Raw genomic sequence first — 19597 nt, 5'->3', positions numbered from 1 at the left:
AATTTAGAAATAGCATCGCTTAAAAATGAAATATTCACTATTCAGTCGTGTAAACGATTATAACCTTTTTTTGTTTGGCCTTTGTACTATGCCGATTAGTGCCTCGCCCTTTTTTATAAATTCAGTCTACACCAATTAACGGAAAAACAGGGCCAAATCGCTGTTATTTTTCCAAATAAAATCTACACGATGTATGGACTAAGGCTATTTGGAGCTCAAATCGCTGTTACTGGGACTCGGAGACTGCTTGCTTTATTGCTTAAGAAAATCAGAGAAACGCTACTTATTTCTTTCTCGTTCTCAGTTTAATTGTAATGTGTGTGTTTGTGTGTATATATATATATATATAGTAATTATATCAATCTACCTGCAGGGAACTCTTTGTTATTATCCAACAAAACAATTAAAGTGATATATTTTTAGTATTTGTTTTGTTATTTATATATATTAGTTGTGTAATTGCATCCCCATTTTGCAAGCAGCAGTGGATGGATTAATCAAATATCTGACCTTAAAGACTTTTTTGTTTTTGGGTTTAAAAAGTAAAACCTTTGAGAATCTCATAAGGTAGATTATTCTCCCTGCTTTTGTATTTTCTTCTTTCTTGTGGACACCATTGGTTGTACAGGTGAATGTGCTTTGTTCTTTCCTGGGAAAGTGACGCGTTTAGTAGGTAAATGCACGCAAGCAGAAAAAATTGACGATTCCAAATTGAGTAGACCCATATATTTTTAATATTAGTAATAATAATAATAATAATAATAATAACTACTGATCGAAGACGACCTGTGCAGAGTAGACCACGGTCCACTGAAGAATTGTTGCCTAAAATTCATTTCATATCAACTCCAATCAATCAATCGAATCAGAGACGGAGTGTGTGAGAGGGGTTATTTTGGTATTGGTTTCATTCTCGTGGTGGTGGGAAATGCATTTGTACAATGCTTGGCTTCCACCACCGGTCGCCGAGCAAACAAAGAGAGAGAAGGAATCCTTTTCCCGGCTCGTCAGGACCCTCGAAGATTTCTCTCAATCCGATGATCCCGATTCAGTTTACTCCACTCTCACTTGGATACCTCTCATCAAAACGTCAGTACTCTCTCCTATCTGTTTTGTTTTCAAGTGTAATCAGTTTTACATTTCGTTGCCAATTCTGGTTTGTTTGGATTTTTAGAAGTACGTTTAACTTAACCCTTTGACTATGGATTCTGAACTTGGGTACGTAGCATCGACTATACTCACTCATCTTATCAACCGATGCATGCTTACAATGATGGAAAAGTAGTTACTTACTCTCACCAGCTCTAGAAATCGATATCCTAACGGACCGTTCAACGGGAAAATACTTGGGATCTCTTCTCTTTCGATCGCCTCTTTTGATAGTTTAATTTTACAACGGTAGGTTAGTTGAGTGAACCTAAGCCATCTTCAAAGTTCAAACATAAGTTTGGTAATTAAAACTTTGCTTATCTGAATCTTAATATCCTTTAGTTTTTATATAAATCCTTATTTCCAACTCCTACGCAACTGATAACGTGATAATTACCAATATGATATCATATGTAATATCTCTTACTCAAATAACGACTGGACAGAATCGTAACAGTATCTTGCTACTACACACCAGGCAACGTGTTTTTCTCCTTTCTCCGTTCAAGGTGTTATGCAATGCGTTAGATGCCCCTCTTGATGGACTTTGCCATGTCTTGGTGAAACTCTGGTGCTTCGTGTATCTGGCACGTAACAGTTTCCAGTTCAAAGAAAAAGAAAATGATATTAAAGGAATGAGAATTCAGAATGAGATTTGGATAGTGAAATAACCAAGTTTGAATCTAGTAATACACAAAACAAGCTTATACCAGTATCCATTTCATAAGGCATGGATGACCAGCACAGCATCCACTTCATCAAAGATTTCCATATTTTTTTTTTATAGGTAATCAAGAAGTTTTATTCATAGAAGTAGGCAAATTAAAGCCCAAGTACATTGAGAGTATACATGAGAATAACCTAATTAGATTTTGCAATCGAAAGGAGAAAATCATGGACATATTTAGCCCATTACAAACAATGGCCCCCCGCCCATAAGAATAATGTTTTAAAAAAGAAAACTTTAAGCTCATCCATTGTTCTCTTGCAGTCTTCGAAGATTCTAATATGTGGTGAGGATCTTGTCGAAAGATGCTGGTTACACCTATTATGGATTAGGTGTTCTCTCTTGTATACAACTAGTGTACTTGGTTACGACTATTGATATTAATAAATTTTTATTTATTAAAAAAAAAAAAACTGAAATTATATGTGGTGAGGATCTTGTCGAAAGATGCTGTCTATACAAAAAAAGCTGCTTTTGAAGTGATCAAGCATGTCTTCTAGCAATTCATGATAGAAGACTGGCATAAATAGATAAGAGTCAAGCATGCGTGATGTTTGTGCGCACACACGTGTCTGCATTTGATATACATCCTTCAACACCTATGGATCATGTCCCACCATGATTCACCATAAATTGTACCACACAAGCATCATCTGAATTCCATTCCCTCCATTAAAGGCTACTGTAGCGCAACACACTACCAAACGAGAGGTTAACTATTACGAGAACTAAAATAGAAAATTAATTAAGATATTAAGCCATAGAGAGAGAGACATACAAACAATGCCACATCAACTGTGTAGGCATTCATGTTATACTGATTAATCTCAAAGCTTCCAAAATTAATACTGAAATACCAACACTACACAGTATTTCCATCATAGGGGGCATCATGGTATGTCTTGTGAGTACAATTTCAACATGGGGGTTCTTCACATATATGTTCAAAGTATCACATAATGGCTTATTTCATGTGAATTGATACGACCATCAAGACCGGTCAATGTTTGTGTGTATTCCTACAGTTCTTCACAATTATGTTAAAAATATCACATAGTAGCTTATTTCATGTGAATTTGATATAACCATCGAGGCTGGTCAAAGTTCCTTATGTGTATTACTACATTCCACTTCGTTATTTCATTATCCAGTTCTCTATCAACAGTATTCTCAATTCTCATTCCTTTAACTTCTTTTTCTTTCTTTTTTAAATGGGTAACTATTTTCCATCTCTGTAAGCATTTATCTGTTGATAAGTTGAGTCGAAAAAATTGATGTTATCCTTGTTTAGAAACCAACTGTATGGGGTTAATGGCAGGAGTCAATCTAACTTATTTATTGTGCAGTTTCATAGTTGCTGAAAGTGATGTGGCTTTGGAAGATGTAGGCACACTTGTCAAGATTGGGTTAGAATTTTTTGAAAAATCGCAAAACAAGCTTTATGCACAGGTGATACATGTTTTTGAAAGGAAGCTTCTTCTGTATATGTTTGTTATCATTTTTTTTTCTTTTTTTCTGAATTATAGTTCCATTTGTGTTGATTAGGCTAAATGGGGGAAGATATTAATGTTATTACTCAGTCGGTATCGCAAGAAATTGTCATTAAAAATTCAGTGGCGGCCTCTTTATGATGCTCTGATTATAACACATTTTACCAGGTGAGTTTTAATGTAACACCATTCCATAGAATGCATTCCCTTTGTGGACATAGATTATTCATTTACTGGTAAAAAGATCAAACTTGTAGTAATTCTATCTGTCTATTTGTGTCTGTATCTCTGACTCTGTATATATCACACAATAGAGTATTTTTGATCTTGCATTTATACTTTTTGAAGCTCCGCATGCTGCTTACATTGGCCTATATACATGCTGCAGGAATACAGGTCCAGAAGGGCCAAGACTAAAACAACGTCATTTTGAGACTATTACTTCTCTTGTTCAATCCTGCAGGAGATTCTTCCCACCGGGTTCTGCCTCTGAGATATGGTCAGAGTTTAGGTAACTGCTTTGAGGGACTATATCTTGGTCAATTAGAACAATTGACTAGGTGACAATATTGACAGTTTAGTTGCTCTGATTTTTTCGTCTTACTTGATAAACTTGCAGGTCTTTGGTGGAAAATCCTTGGCATAATTCATCCTTGGAAGGCTCTGGATTTCTGAGACTGTTTCTCCCTACAAATCTGGATAACTGGGACTTCTTTTCATGGTAATAAGCCAATATATAGCTCTTATTCTTTATGGTTTCTTATGTGACACCGTTTCTAGTTAACCCTCCATTCTTTGCATGGCAGTGATAGGATTAAACAATGGATAGACCTGTGGGACTCAATACCAAATTGCCACTTTTGGAACTGTCAATGGGCTGGTGTTATAGCTCGTGTCATAAAGAATTGCAAGTTTGTCGACTGGGAGTGTTTCTTACCCACACTATTCATTAAATACTTAAATATGTTTGAGGTAAGCATGCCAAATCTTCAAGTAATATTGATTCTATATTGCTATAGAACGGATGATTGGTGGCTGGTTTTGAGTTATATAGTTGATTATGATTTACTTCTACCTGAAGTATTGTCCGAACTGAAGTTGAAGGACATTGTGGATACAAATTATACATTAACGTGGCTTATGAGCCTTTCTTATGAAGATTGTGGTTGAATTTTTTCTGTTTGCTTTCAGTCTCTTTCTCTCTGTCTTTCATATTTTTTCAGGAAGCTGTGATGTATAATTTGTCCTTATTCTATGTGTCTCTCAGTTTTCTGCTGCCATTTCGATTTCCATAATAAATTTCCTGCTTTCATTGGTAATCACAGGTTCCAGTCGCGAATAGATCTGAATCACATCCTTTTCCTCTGGATGTTCCTAAAAACATTAGATTCTTGTTCTCAAACAGCACAGTTTCCCTAGTGAAGGCCATTGCTAAATCAATTGTAAGGATGATATAATATGTCCTAGAATTAGTTGTGTTCATCATGCAATTCCCATAGGATTGCTTCCTCAGATATCATTATGCAATATTCTTATGCTTTGAATTTCAGGTTTATCTACTGAAACCTCATAGTGCAGCACTAGCACACCTTGAGAAAATCATCAACCTTTTGGAACAGTTGGTTCACAATCCTTCTAATGCATTTATCACTTTCTTTTCAAAAGCATATATGTTTGTAATATATCCAATTCATCGGTTGTTGTTGGTTTTCTTGACATAGATATTACCATCCTTCTAATGGTGGTTCATGGACCTATTCATTGGCGTGTTTTTTGATACATTTGGTCATTCAATTCCAGAAACGACTAAAATATGAACAACAGTAAGAATTTTTCGATATTATATTTTTTCTCCATATAATTGCACATATAGTTTACTATTTCTACTAAATTACTATTATCACAGGAACATAAATGACTGCGGACAAGCTGAACTGTATCTGGGAGGATCAGAAAGGACGTTCTTTGTGAACATGGTACTCAATTTAATTGATCGAGGTCAATATAGCAAGAATAATGATCTTTCTGCGACAGTTGCTGCTGCAATATCTATACTGTCCTATGTGGAGCCCTCCTTGGTTCTTCCTTTTGTGGCATCCCGGTATTATATAGCCTTGGAGACGGTTAGTGCCATTGGATATCTTTGTTTGCAGTTTGCACACTAAAAATTTTGGAAACTAATATGAATAACTTGTGATTTTCCCTTACAAAAAAACACCTCTTCACCTTTGATAGCATTCATAACTAGTAGAATATTCTCCTTTGAGTGTTTCTCATTCCTCGTTTGATCAAATTAAGTTATCTTTTATCATGCTCGTCTGCTCAGATGACTGCCACCCACCAGTTGGAAATTGCTGTGAAGTCCATATCATTTGTCACGCGTTCACTACTTCTCACATCCCTCTCACCTTCCTCAATAAAACTTGTTCATCTTGGAGGTGGTAATGAGTTCATCGATCTTCTGACAGTTTCATTATCCAATGCATTACTTGGCTTGGATGCCAATGATCCTCCTAAAACCTTGGCAACCATGAAATTAATTGCTTCAATATTTTCCAATGTAAGCACACAAACCCCTAACATTCAAGCAGACATGGCTCATATGCACCTACTTCGTGAATAAAATGTTTCACTAATCTGCTTTTAACTGCAGTTGGATACTTTAGATGATGATGTAGATGTGTTGTCATTCATGCCAATACGCTTTTCTCAATGGCTGGACGAGTTCCTGTCTCGCCTATTTTGCTTGCTTCTATACTTGGAACCCAGCAGTGTTCTGTAAGTAATGGTCCTCAGTCTCCATCTTTCCACGTCTTACATGTATTCTTTTTCCAGCAGAAGTATAATCCTCAATTTAATTATATAGGATTCATATCCTCATCAGCTTCCCAATTTGAACTTAAATTGGATCAATGATTACTGGTACTGCAGGAATGAAGGTCTATATTCACCAGCAACATCAGGAACTTTTCTTTGCGAGAACCATTCTTACTACTATTGCATGCTTGAAATATTGCTTGGGAGACTTTCAGAATCTCTGTATGATCAGGTCTTGGTTCTTGGCTTTAGATATGTATCTCTAATGGTTTATTATTCTTATAAGGCTTGGCTAAAATATTGCTTTAAACTTTTCCTCAAAAAACTAACAGGCTTTGAGGAAAATTTCCAAGTTTGTGAAAACCAATACTCTCCCTGGTTCAACTGAAGAAGTTGGACTGCTTTGCTGTGCATGCATCCATTCAAACCAAGAAGAGGGGGTCAACAAACTTATTGAGCCACTGTTGTTGTCTGTTTTGTCATCCTTAGATGATACGCCACTTATGGTGTTTGAAGGAGAAATCTCCACTGCATCAATGTCAATCAGGGTACTCCTGTTGTGGTGTTTTATTAGATTTTCTATGTACAATTAGTTTGTTTTTGTGAAAGTTCAATGATTTTATTTTCAGGAAAAACCCACACTTTCTCCAGCTCTTGAAACGACAATTAGTTATCGATTGAAAGTATTATCAATCGCCATCAGTTATGGAGGTCCTGCACTTCTACATTACAAGGATCAATTTAAAGAAGCTATCCTTTCTTCTTTTGACTCCCCATCGTGGAAGGTCTTGTAATGATCTGTGGTTAAGTGATTTATCTGAGTGTTGAGAATCCTCTCTAGTAATGTACAATTGTGTCTAAATGGGATTGTCACATACAATACTGTGACAGTCTGCTGATTCATATGGTTTAGTTAAATTTTACTTCTTTTTGTAAAGCTTCTGGTCATTTGGCAGGTCAATAAAGCCGGTAACCATCTTCTTCGATCACTCCTCAAAAGCCTGACACGCTATTATCCTGCTGATCAGTACAAGTATGTTAATATTTCCACTGGAACACATGATTCTATTTAACCTTTTTAATCTCTATCTACAGACAAATAAATTTAATGTTCCTGTTTGCTAGGTGCATATTGCGTCGCCCTGGTGCTACTACACTAGATAAATGGATTAGCACAAAATATTATTCTAATGATGAACTAACAATGGCCCCCAAGTGGCATATTCCGAGTGATGATGAAGTCCAGTTTGCAAATGAACTCTTGGATCTTCATCTTCAATCAGCTTTGGATGATCTTTATAGAATATGCCAAGCTAGCGTCCATTCTGACCCAGGTGATTGACGTGTTCATCCTTTTTGGTGGTTTTCCCTTATTCTGGACAGATGAAGTGAAGGAATCTCTTATTTTGAGGGGGTTACTCCTTTATTTATTTTTTGCTTTGAAAGCCTAGTAGTGAGTTGTGAAATCTTGAGTGTTGTAGTTTTTTTTAATCTTCACTTATAACCAAGCATTTTTAGGAACCCATAACATTTTCCAGAAGAGAAATTATTTAGCCACCAAGAGATCCCACAAAATAAACCCATAACCTGGCGTGGCTTGATGTAGCATGTTAGATTGTAAAACTGCTTTTATTGTAAAGTAAATCTAACGTATCATATGAAACTATGTCAATTTGTGGGTTTACTTTTGTGGGATTTCTTTGTGGCTGTAGCACTTCTCTTTTCAGAATTGATGGTGGTTGAAAGTTTACGTCTGACAGCTTTAATGAGTATTGGGGGAAATGTGGAATTCAAAAAAGTTCTCCTGCCCTAATACATCAGAGCAGAATGGTGTCAGTGGAAACAAGCATTGCCATATGACTTGACATTAATGACACATTCCTCTATTTAGAGGTTCCCATATATGTGTATATGTTCAGATATATACACTATCTATGCATTACTTATAAAAAAAAATATACACTATCTATGCATAAATCCCAGTACCTGACAGTTGCATGCAATTTGTCACCCAGGAGACAAGAAAGAGCATTTGAAGGTGCTTCTTTTACGTGTTAATTCCTCATTGCAAGGTGTTTTGTCTTGCTTGCCGGATTTCAATATGCCCTCCAGTAATGCCATGGTTGAAGATCCAGATAATGCTTCTTTCCTAATAGCTGGAGCAATAGGTTCAAGTGTTGGCAGCACTGAATTGCGGGAGAAAGCTGCCAAGATCATACATGCCATCTGCAAGTAATGTTTGAATTTCAGCGTTCTGTGTATCTTTCCTTCAATTGGTTGGTTATGAATCGCATTTATCTTATTTATATATTGTCGGGCAGATACTTATTAGAGGAAAAGGCAGACGACAGCATCTTATTGACACTTGTTATTCATATTATGGATGCTTTAGTAAACTACGGTAATGGACATTGCATCTGGATGAATTGAATGTTGAATTTTTGAGCTACCTAAAGTATCAATCCATATTTGTCCTGTCTGACCTTATTTTTCCCCGTTCTATGTGTGTTTCACAGGAAATTCTTGGTATGATCAGTGGTCTGGGGAGGTTTGGGATTTGGACTCTGCAGCCATAATAGAGCCTCCAATAAATTTTATTGTGTTATCACACTCTAGAGGAAAGAAAAGGTGAAGAATACAAAGATTTGGTCACCCTTTATCACATGAAATAAGCACCTATAGCTTAGCTAATTAATCACCGAGTCCTTTTGTCCATTTAGGCCAAGGTGGGATGTTATCGACAAGGCATACCTGCACAGTATGTGGAGATCGTTTAAGTCATTCTATCATAAATTTTGTACAAGTGGGAATTTCTATCCATCCTACCACGTGATTCCTCTAATTGATGATCTTCTAAAGCTCTGTCTGCATAACTATGGAACTATACGCAGGTGAGACAACTCTATGACCCTGCTACATGATCAAACTTTCTTAGAGAAACCTTCCATTTAATTTGAGTGCATTGTGACTGTATGCTGCATACCAGTGCGAAATGTGCCTTCTAGCTTTGGTAGCTCATTCAAAGCAAGCTAAAGATGACATATAGTGTTAAATTAGACTTTGATAAATAATGATGCACGTACCTGACGAAGCATGTGAAATCAATCAGAAGACACTGTCTGAAACCAATGTGGGTCTCCTTGATTCTGACCATTGCTGATAGATTTGATTATGCAAAATAAAAGCAGAAAAGATGAAATAATCGAGTTCTGATTTTTTGGACGTGGCATTTGTTTATTCTCCTACGGTTCCACCCCATTCCGCTATGTTTAAGACTCCAGGACACAAATTTTCGAAACTGCCTAATAAAACAAAATAGACTTAATTAAAACTTGAGAAAAACTTGGAATAATCAAGAAGCATCAGAAATTTCTCTAATTTAGGTGGTTGAATAGTGAATATTTTTCCTGGCAAGTGGTCAACTTGTTTATCATGTCTCTGTTTCTTCGATCATTTATATGTACATTAATTTCAAATTAATAAAGGATATCTTGTAGACATTTAGTTCTATGGAATTGGTTTCTAATCAAGTTAGGAAGTCATGCTCAAATTATTCTAGATTTTTATTGTAGTGATCCATTGTACTTAATTTAAATTTTGATATGGTACCCAGACTTGCTGGAAAATCTTTGCTGAAGATATTCAAGAGGTGGCCATCTATCATCTCAAAGTGCATTCTCTCTCTTACTGAGAACTTACAGGATCCCAACTCACCTGAACATGCTGTGCTAGGTTCTTGTGCAATCCTTGCCTCAAAAGCAGTTTTCAAGCATTTGGCAATGGTAGTCTTTTAGGATAGTGTGCTACAAAATTTTTTGAAAAGTATTTTTCCCTTGATATCTCTCTCTTCCACTCCAGGATCCAAAGTCATTATCTTCATTCATCTTTGGGATTCTTTCAAGGTAGGTAACCTTTTTTCTTTTTGAATTGTCAAATTCCAAATAACTTGTTGACATATACTTTGGTTTTCATTAATATTTTTGCAATGTGATTCTCTTGTTTCTACTTGAAGCTCCCACCATGAGTCACTAGAAGCCCAGAAAGTAATCAATGAGGTAAATACCATCAGAGTATTTACAATCCATAGTTGTGAGTTCCAGTTGTTTAATGTTAATATCTAAGTGCCAACAGCTTTTTGTTGCATACAACATCTACTATGCTGGAGTATCTAGAAGCATTTTCAGGATGTCAGATGATCAAATAGATGGAACAGATTTTGCAAATTTGGTTTCCAAGATTGTTTCTATGGGGTCTGATTCTATCAGCTTGCATTGGCGGTAATGGGTTGTTTGAATCTGCCTCTTATTTGTTTTTTTTTTTTTTTAGCAATGTGCAAGCACCAAAATCAATTAGTGGACATTCTACATCTGTAGAGATCATTATGTCCTTACTCTAAATTTGTACAGAATTTTGCTTTTGTCAGATATAACCTGATGGCCAATAGGGTTCTGCTCCTCTTGGCTATGACATCTAGAAATTACCTCAACTCCTCTTCAAAAATGTTGCGCGATACTGCTGGTCAGCAATTTTTGCTATGTTTTTATTTCGTCGTCTTTTTAATAGCACTAAGGCTACTGATTAAGTGCACCTGTCTTGATCTCATTTTTTTATTGTTTTATTGGTTATGCCTTCTCAGGTCACTTCTTGAAGAATTTAAAATGTAAACTTCCTCAGACTAGAATTCTAGCAATCTCAGCCCTAAATACACTGTTGAAAGAATCACCTTATAAATTGTCAATGGAGGAATGTCCTTTCTTTTCTGATGATTTTAAAGGAAAGACAAGATCGTCACTTGAAAAAGCTCTGACTCAAATTTTTCAAGAAGATGGCTTTTTTAATGAGGCATTGAATAGTCTAGCTCTTGTTCATATAATCACTGATGTTGAAGGCACATCTTCTGGAGGAAACCATGGAAGTTCTATTTTTCAGAGCCAAGCAGACAAATCCATTACTCGTTTTTACTTTGAATTTTCAGCTTCATGGCCACGTACTCCTTGTTGGATCTCTTTCTTAGAAAGTAATTCTTTTCATTCAAAATTTGCCCGGATTTTTAAGCGGCTAGTCCAGGAATGTGGCATGTCTGTTTTATTGCCACTTAAAAGTACACTGGAGGAGTTTGCCAATGCCAAGGAGAGGTCTAAGCAGTGTGTTGCTGCCGAGGCATTCGCGGGCATATTGCATTCTGATGTCAATGGTACTTTGGGAGCATGGGACAGCTGGATGATGGTCCAGTTGCGGAATATCATTTTAGCACAATCAGTTGAGTCCATACCTGAGTGGGCAGCATGTATACGTTATGCAGTTGGTGGAAAAGGGAGATATGGAACCAGAATTCCTCTCCTAAGGCAACAAATCCTAGATTGTTTGGCACAACCTTTACCTCCAAAAGTAACTACCACTGTAGTGGCCAAGCGCTATACTTTTCTGTCAGCAGCACTTATAGAGTTATCCCCACAGAAGATGCCAGTAGGTGAATTACAACTCCATAATAAACTTCTGCAGGAGCTTCTTGGTAATATGTGTCATTCCTCTGCCCAAGTGAGCTTTCCTCTTATGAATATAGTACAACAGATTTTCTAAAAATTAAATGTTTTTTCATATGCCCTTCTTAATTTTAAATTCTGGAGATAATTACACTTGGACATGTAGAAAAATCTTGAGTATAGCAATTCTAGTGTAAAACGTTCCAGAATAATATCATCTAGCTTTTTGCTTAATATTCTTGTTGAAGCAGAAACAAATATCAACTACAGTTTAATTTGAGGTAATCATAGATATAAAGAGAGATTGGTCGAGATTATTTTAACTAGTATTATATGTTATTTCACCCTCATAATGTTTTTCACACATTATGTATATAGATTATGAACTGCCTAAACAATAATTCTTGAACAGTGAACAACCAGAGCCATTGGAAAATAAAAAATATTTCATTGTCTGGCATTGGAAGGTGGTAAAATATTTTAATCTTGATTGTCTTTTTTCCAGGTATAAAAAAGAACATATCTTTAGATGTTCATTGGTAGAAAAGGAAAAATTGTAGTTTTATTCTGTTTTGCAACAACTAAGGGTTATTTTCTAGTCTATTTTGATGCAAGGTTTTGATTTTCTTTTTGGGTGGTATGGGACAGGTAAGGGAAGCTGTAGGTGTCACCCTTTCTGTGTTGTGCTCTAACATTCGGCTTTATGCGATATCTGATCATCATCATTCACATGAAGGAGCAAACAATGATGTCAATAATAGACTTATGGAAGATTGTTTTCAAATTTTAACAGAAAAAGCGTCACAAATGTTAACAAATATTCAAAATGCCAGCCACTGTGTCAATCTGGAGACTTCAAGGAATATAAGTGCTCCAGATGTGCACTTGAATGGCGATTCCCAAGATAATGTCAAATGGATGGAAACGGTAGGTCTATATGTTTAGATTTAGCTCAAATCGATTCTTCATTAGATTATAGAAACTATCGATAACTTTAATTTCTTAATATGTGCAGCTGTTCCATTTTATCATCTCTTCTTTGAAGTCTGGAAGATCTTCATGTTTACTGGATGTAATTGTGGGACTCCTTTATCCTGTAATTTCTTTGCAGGTATGTAAGTACAAATTTGGTCCCGTTCTTATTACTTCACAAGCATGCACTTGAGGTTCCTACTCGATTCTAAATTTTAATGCCTACTGCTCATGCTTCTGTCCCTTTCAATTCATTCTTAAGCAGATAATGGAAATAGTTGACCATTACGCAAGAGTCTTGTGGGAGTGAGCAGGAGTCTCGTGGTAGTGATAGATTTGTTTTCTAAATTGTGGAGAATTCCATTTCGAAAGGAGTAAGCCTAGAATAACGAAATTGCTTTGCAGCTGTCCTAGTTATCTTTTCAATGCCCTGCCTCTGTTGGTTTTTCCATACTCACCAAAAGTGCGAACACCCAAACGATGTGTGGGAAATTATTAATTTTTTAATTCTATTATATTCTTCCACGATTCTCATAGTTGTGAGAAGCTCGACATACTTGTCAATTAATACACAAAGAGAAGAGGGAAATTTAAAATAGAAATGAACCACCATGTTGCCTATGCAAGAGATAGCTAATGAAGTGGTAATCAATGGTGGATAAAGGGTGGAAGTTGACAAGAAGTACAAAAGACAGGAAGTGCAAGAGATGGTAATAAAGTGGTAATAAAGGGTGGAAATGTAATGTGTTTGTATTATAATTAGGGAATAATACAGTAATTAAAAAACAAAATTAAAATAGACAAATGCTTTGGAGGCAAAATATTTTACAAAGCGGATGTTTCAGCTTTTTATGTTGTAATAGATAGATGCAGCCGATAAATGGCCAAATCTAAAGCATAAAAATTCCCCTGAAATGAGATTTTGCTGAATTGTCAGCATGAGATTTTTTTATACAAACATTTGCCATGAAGATTCTGACTTTTAGTAACCACTGTCCCTTGGTCTGCTGATGCTACCCTGTCACCCCTTCCTTTTGGGTATGATTAGGTAAAAGATGTAAATTTATAATTTCCGGACTTATACAAGCTCTTCATCATCATGGATAGCATGATACATACTTTCTATTGCTTAACGGGCAGTTATCTATGTGCTCGGCAGTAAAGCATTTGAGCCATAGTGATTCACTGAATACGAATCTGAATATAAATTCTATGGAACTTTCTGATGTCTAGCATGTATGGCTTAATTAGAAAAGTCTAACATGCTCTTAGAGCACATTTTTCATTAGTTTGGAAGATTTTGATGTAGAAGTAATCTGCTCAAGATGTTCCGTCTTTTTTTTCACAATATTTTGTCATTGATTTGATTGGGCATGATAATACATGTTGGAGAACTGTTATTTGCTTTCTGAAGGAAACATCAAATAAGGATTTGTCAACATTAGCCAAGGCAGCTTTTGAATTGCTAGAATGGAGAATTTTCTGGGAACCCCATCTCCAAGAAGCCGTATCTGTGATTCTTTCTTCAGCTATTGATTCTAACTGGCGAACAAGATCTGCAACGCTGACATATCTACAAACTTTTATGCACAGGTATGGCTTCTTACAGGGGTTTACTTTTACACCATGTACTTCCCTATTATATAAGGTAACTGATTCTAACTTGACAAGATGATGACTTCGAATTCTAGCCTGTGCTGAATATTTGTTGAAATGAATATGCAAATAAAGTTGCACACTCTTTCTGACAGGCACACTTTCATTTTCTCCCGTTCAGAGAAACAAAAAATCTGGAGAACTGTTGAGAAGTTACTCATAGACATCCAAGTGGAGGCAAGTCTTGCTAAATAATTGAGCTCCAAATGGAAGTGAAATAACGGTTTTGGCATATCCTTATTTCGCAGAAACTAGTATTTGTAATTTCATGAATGATGGGGTGTCCTTATTGAGAACATTAATCTCATGAACCTAAATTTGTGATTAGAAGTCAGACCCCTGGAATGATAACATCTGGCCTGCAGTCATTTGGTTCTTAAGAAGAGCTTATGGCTTTTGTTATGGACCAGAGTAGTTGGCAAGAGATAGGATTTTGTTAGTTTAACTCATGTATTGTACTTTAATTTATGGCTTAGGTAAGAGAGCATGCTGCAGCAGTCCTAGCAGACTTAATGAAAGGAGTGGATGAAGACCAAGCTAGACATTTCCTTGATAGAGCTTACAATGAGGCAAATGCTCTCCATAAGAAGAGAAAGAAGATGTTAGTTTTTGTGCTTCTGAGCTCATTTAGCTGTCAGCTACTTAATGTACCTTCTAAACAAGCAGAGAGTGCTGTATGGATGAAATGTTTATGAAATTAGTCTTAGGACCTGCATGCATGCATATCATGTACCATGAATATCCATCCGTTCACTTTTATATTTGTTTTCCCTTTATGTTGGTAAAAAAAAAAAATTCATGGAAATGAAACCAGTGAACATAAAAAAGGGGGATTTTGTAGGCTTATAGAATATAGATACTTCGTGGAACAAGATGCCATTCCCGGTTTATTAATGCCATCAAAGCATCCAGTCTATCATTATGCAATGCTTTATAGTTCCTTTTCTTATCAAAATGAATCCTCCTGTGGTTCACCAGAAAGAAAACTTTATGTGAAACACGACTGCCTGCAACATCAAATATAACATGCTTGTTTCTTGAATTGGATTTTAGTTACTCATTTTTACACCCCATGTCATTGATGAACATTTGTAGCACACATGCTTAATGAGTGGGTAAAATGCATGCATGTATACAAAAGTGCTCGTATATTAGATTTTGAAACTGGGTTCTCCATGTTCAAGTTTATATTATGATCCTAAGTTTGGTAATTTACAAATGCAGAAATTTAAATGATGGTCAATCTGTAGCCTCTATTCATGGTCCTGTACTTGCGTTGGCAGCTTCGGTCCTATCAGCCCCTTATGATATGCCCAGGTGTGTAATGTTAAAATAAGAAATTAATATTATTGTGTGAATGCAGAACTATCTGATTAGAGCTTCATTTCACATAATTGATAAAGCTGATATGTATTGGACTCCTTCAACAAGTGCTGCTAATGTATTGGACTTATATTTGGATAATAAGGGAAACACAAATCAAATCATTACTGTAATTATTGAGCAGTTTCACGCATGAAACAACGAGTACAAGAATAGACATGAATAAGATTCCTGTGTCGGAATGTGAACCTGAAAGGCATGCGTAAAGGTAAGATTTTTGTCTGAATCTATTTTTCTGCATGGGCACTTAAGATGATCAAAGTACTTAAAAATATAATTCGACGGAATAGCTATTTAAAACCAATGTTCATGCAATCCAACTGTATTACCAAAACAAAAGAATGCAAAAACAAAACAATATAGAATGTTTCACAGTTCAGTAACTCAGCATTTGAAATTTGCCTAAAGAATTGGCAACTTGATGAGTGAGGCATCGACACCAGACTGTAGTGGCATGTTCTGCTTAAAGCCACAAACTACACCAGACATGAGATTAGCAGATTTGAGAGGAGTTGAACCACTCTTGTTTAGCCATGGTCTAACATCCAAACTGTTTGCCTGTTAGATGTCCAATGTGGGTTCTTGATTAGATCATAAGGAGTCATCTCAAGACAAAAATTTTGATAAGGTCTGCTCGAAGAATGGGACACTGGTTGAGAATTTAGAAAGATTTTGACTTTATTTTCTTCCATCCACACCTCAGAATGATGCTTTTTTTCTGTCTGTACATAAGCTAAAAATATTCATTGTTTCATTTCAGTTGGCTGCCCAAGCATGTTACATTATTGGCTCGTTTTGGTGGGGAGCCATCACCAGTGAAATCCACAGTTACAAAAGCAGTTGCAGAGTTCCGGAGAACGCATGCAGATACATGGGACATTCAGAAAAATTTATTTACTGAAGAGCAGCTTGAGGTATCTTCATTTTGAGGTTATCTTCCCACACAGGCTACATAATATTAGGATTTTAATTATTTATTTGGTTACCCTTGCAGGTTTTGGCTGATACATCCTCTTCATCATATTTTGCTTGATCTAGGATGTATTCCTAGTAAGAGAAAAAAAAACGCTGTTGATGACTTGCTTTTTTGGCAAGGGGGAGTTGTGTATACCAGTTACGAAATTATTTTGAAGCTGCCCCACTTTAAAGGACACAAGCTCTCTACAAACGAGCTGAAATCTTTGCTTTTAAGATTGCTGTATGCGTTGGGGCAGTCTTCCTTCTTGTCGGGACAGACTTGATTTAATTAGTGTAGTATGAAGGGGGACAGTCTTTTATAACAACAGTTCTTCTATATACAACCAACGGTGGGGAACCGCCGGGTAATCAGCTGGCATAGCATAATACCACATCAACCGATATATTAAAAAAAAAACCAAAAAGAAAGTTTTGATTTCTGTCGTCGTCTTCGTGGGAGGGGAGCTATTTCAGACAAACATTCGAATAACAAGACATATCTACCTGCCAATTTAATTCATGAGAATTTTACAGATGGTTGAATTGTAGGATTACTACTGGAAGACTTTAGAGGCCACCGAAGTTTGAATGGACTCTCAACATCATTCACAAAACTGTCTAAGAAAGAAAAAAAAAACATTCCTTTTCACACTTGGATGATTTAAATCATGAAAATAATGTCTTAAGAAAGAAAGAGCCTTCCTTTTTCAATGCTTGATCTCATCACGAGCTTGTTCTCATGGTGAATCTCTCGATGTCGTCCAAAAGTGGTTTTTTTCCTTAGGTTTTTTTTTTCGGTTCTTACTAGATTTCTTGCCAAGTGTGCGCTTTGAATCCTTGGCTTCTTTGTAAAAATCCTTGGCTTAGCTACAAAAATTCTTGGCTTGACCCCGGTCTCGTTACAGAACTGATGCACAACGGCCTCATCATGCTTCTGAATCCTCCACCCCAGACTCTTGGCCAGCCCCAATATCTTGTCCTTTTGCTCCTATGTGAACTTGGTCCTAAACCTCTTCTTCGAACAACAACCCACATAATTTCCCCACTTAGATTTTACCTTCTTGGTGATATAAGTAAATATGTCATTCTCCCTTTTAATTTTCAACTAAGGTAAAAAAAAGTAAAGAATTAGATAAATGGGTGTGGGGGAGGTGGTTAAGATTGTGAAATTTAGAAGAAATAGTGGTTTGTGGTACAGTTGGCTAGGATTGTGAAATTCCCAGTCTTATCTTCTCTCTTCAGCTTCGTCTAAGGAAGTGAACATCACAAAAGGAAGAAAAAAGGTTCTCTGTAATGGCAGTTTGGGAGAGAAAAAAAAATTGTGAAAAAAAGAAAAGTTATGCAGTTTGGAAAAAAAAACGTTGGGAAAAAAAAAAAAAAGGCTATGAACTGATGCAGTTTAGGGGGAAAAAAAAACTTTGACCACTCAGTAATGCACAATTGGATAGAAGCCCAAGGAGACAAAACTCACGAAGATGGAGATGGAGAAAATCAATTTCAAAGGATCTTGCGAAGATGGAGATGGAGAAGATCAGAAAAGACAAAACGGCGAAGTGGATGGGAGAAGGAGGAGGAGGAGGAGAAAAAGGGGAAAAGCTTTGTGGTAGATGACTACGGGTGAATCGTTAAATAATTTTGAATGAAATGAACCGTTTCATTAAGCCACCACATAGGACTCGATTATGCACCGGTTCCTCAAACCGGTTGCATTCAGCACTTTTCTTATAACAAAGCACTCTTTCCTTTTTTGAAGGTAGAGAATGTCATGTCACGTTCTTGTATGTTTTAAAAGCAGTAACATCCTTTTTTTCCTTGTGTAATGTCTATGGTAAATTTCAAATATTAATGTCCATTTGAGGGGTTTTTTTTTCCCTGAATCCAATATTAATCGAACTTTTCAAGATATACTTAAGTGGTAAAAAGGAGGAGTAAACAGAGAAAAGGACCGACTTGGAGGTATGGGAGTAAAGAAAATGGTAAATGCACCAGCAGTTGTCAAACTAGTAGAACCATTTGATGAAGCCTGAAGGTGTTTTATATGACTTCTCGAGGTTTATGTATGAAACAGAAAATTGTCGTTGAATCCTCACTGGTCAAGATAATTGTTGCATATCGGCAGACCAGAATACGAATTGTGCTCTATGATCTGATTAAGGGATGCATGGGGCATTAATTAATTAATTCTTTTAACAGCATTTCATTTTGTTTTGATCTCTTCCAGTTGATCATGATGGCCTCATGATCAGCATGTTACATTACGGCCGAGCTGGTTTTGCTGAGAATTAATTGAAATTCAAATCTATCATGTACAGTTACAACGCAGTTGCATCCTCGTGAGTTCCGGTACTAAACCCGTACGTGCGTGCAGATGATTTGATACACGCACGGCCTGTTTGGCATACGTAGCTGCATAGAAATATAAGTAGAGCTATATGTATTTACAATTTTACTTATAAGACTATTTTTATCAATTTTCTTTTAAAATTTAAATTTTAAATTTTAAATTTCATGATTTTCAGCAGCGTATCAATAACTGATACATAGAAAAGTAAAATATATATAACATTTTCCCAGAAATATTACTCCTCCAAGAAAACCAAACCAATAATATTGATCATCAGGTTTCCTGAAATTATTCTTCTTATTAATTAAACAGTTGCAGGTTCTGGCTGATGTATCCTCTTCGATCGATCGTCATCATATTTTGCTTAATCTACAATATTAATTGTATTATTCCCAGTAACAGAAAAAGGTAAGATCAGTTGAAACTGATCTATATATTGGCAAGAAAGAAATTCTGCCTTAATTTGTACGTTGTTGAATTTCAAGTACCTATATAATTTCATGGAATGAGCTTTATTAATTATTTACATGTTTATTTTTATTTTTATCTTTATATATTATTCTTTGCCATAACCAATATTTGAAGTAGAATTAGTTCCTGCAGCTAGCCTTCTTCTGCC

General features: G+C 36.1%; 1 protein-coding gene across 5 annotated transcripts; it reads left to right on the top strand.

Moving 5' to 3' along the window:
• The first annotated feature begins 793 nt into the window (after positions 1-793).
• On the top strand, positions 794-16734 carry LOC108994919 (proteasome activator subunit 4-like). 5 transcript variants are annotated; one of them, XM_035693901.1, is made up of 35 exons: positions 794-1089; positions 3223-3325; positions 3422-3534; positions 3755-3877; positions 3986-4087; positions 4173-4338; positions 4692-4808; positions 4917-4984; positions 5088-5189; positions 5273-5489; positions 5693-5926; positions 6020-6144; positions 6298-6415; positions 6516-6731; positions 6813-6968; positions 7140-7216; positions 7309-7517; positions 8199-8415; positions 8505-8584; positions 8700-8811; positions 8904-9074; positions 9797-9965; positions 10042-10085; positions 10196-10238; positions 10315-10460; positions 10607-10701; positions 10820-11653; positions 12460-12593; positions 12682-12777; positions 14053-14231; positions 14390-14471; positions 14771-14895; positions 15519-15611; positions 16438-16591; positions 16672-16734. In XM_035693901.1, exons 1-35 carry the CDS (start codon positions 929-931, stop codon positions 16708-16710), a joined length of 5220 nt encoding a protein of 1739 aa, XP_035549794.1. In that variant the 5' UTR covers positions 794-928; the 3' UTR covers positions 16711-16734. The 5 variants fall into 5 exon arrangements, with proteins under 5 accessions (XP_035549794.1, XP_035549793.1, XP_018825899.1 ...); XM_035693900.1 differs by having other exon boundaries at positions 10820-11721; positions 12315-12593; XM_018970354.2 differs by lacking the exons at positions 15519-15611; positions 16438-16591; positions 16672-16734 and having other exon boundaries at positions 10820-11721; positions 12315-12593; positions 14053-14286; positions 14771-14879.
• Positions 16735-19597: the final 2863 nt, after the last annotated feature.

Source organism: Juglans regia, chromosome 9 (genome assembly GCF_001411555.2).
Source record: "Juglans regia cultivar Chandler chromosome 9, Walnut 2.0, whole genome shotgun sequence".
NCBI classification, from domain to species: Eukaryota; Viridiplantae; Streptophyta; class Magnoliopsida; order Fagales; family Juglandaceae; genus Juglans; species Juglans regia.
Note: the sequence above shows the minus strand (reverse complement) of the source record. Positions and strands in the feature narration are given on the sequence as shown.

What these genes read in the sequence shown, in the direction of transcription:
- LOC108994919 (XM_035693900.1), top strand. Translation starts at nt 929, where the DNA reads ATGCATTTGTACAATGCTTGGCTTCCACCACCGGTCGCCGAGCAAACA. An exon ending in AGGCCATTGCTAAATCAATT is followed by an intron (nt 4,809 to 4,916) that starts GTAAGGATGATA and finishes TTTGAATTTCAG; the next exon opens with GTTTATCTACTGAAACCTCA. An exon ending in TTTTCAAGCATTTGGCAATG is followed by an intron (nt 9,966 to 10,041) that starts GTAGTCTTTTAG and finishes CTTCCACTCCAG; the next exon opens with GATCCAAAGTCATTATCTTC.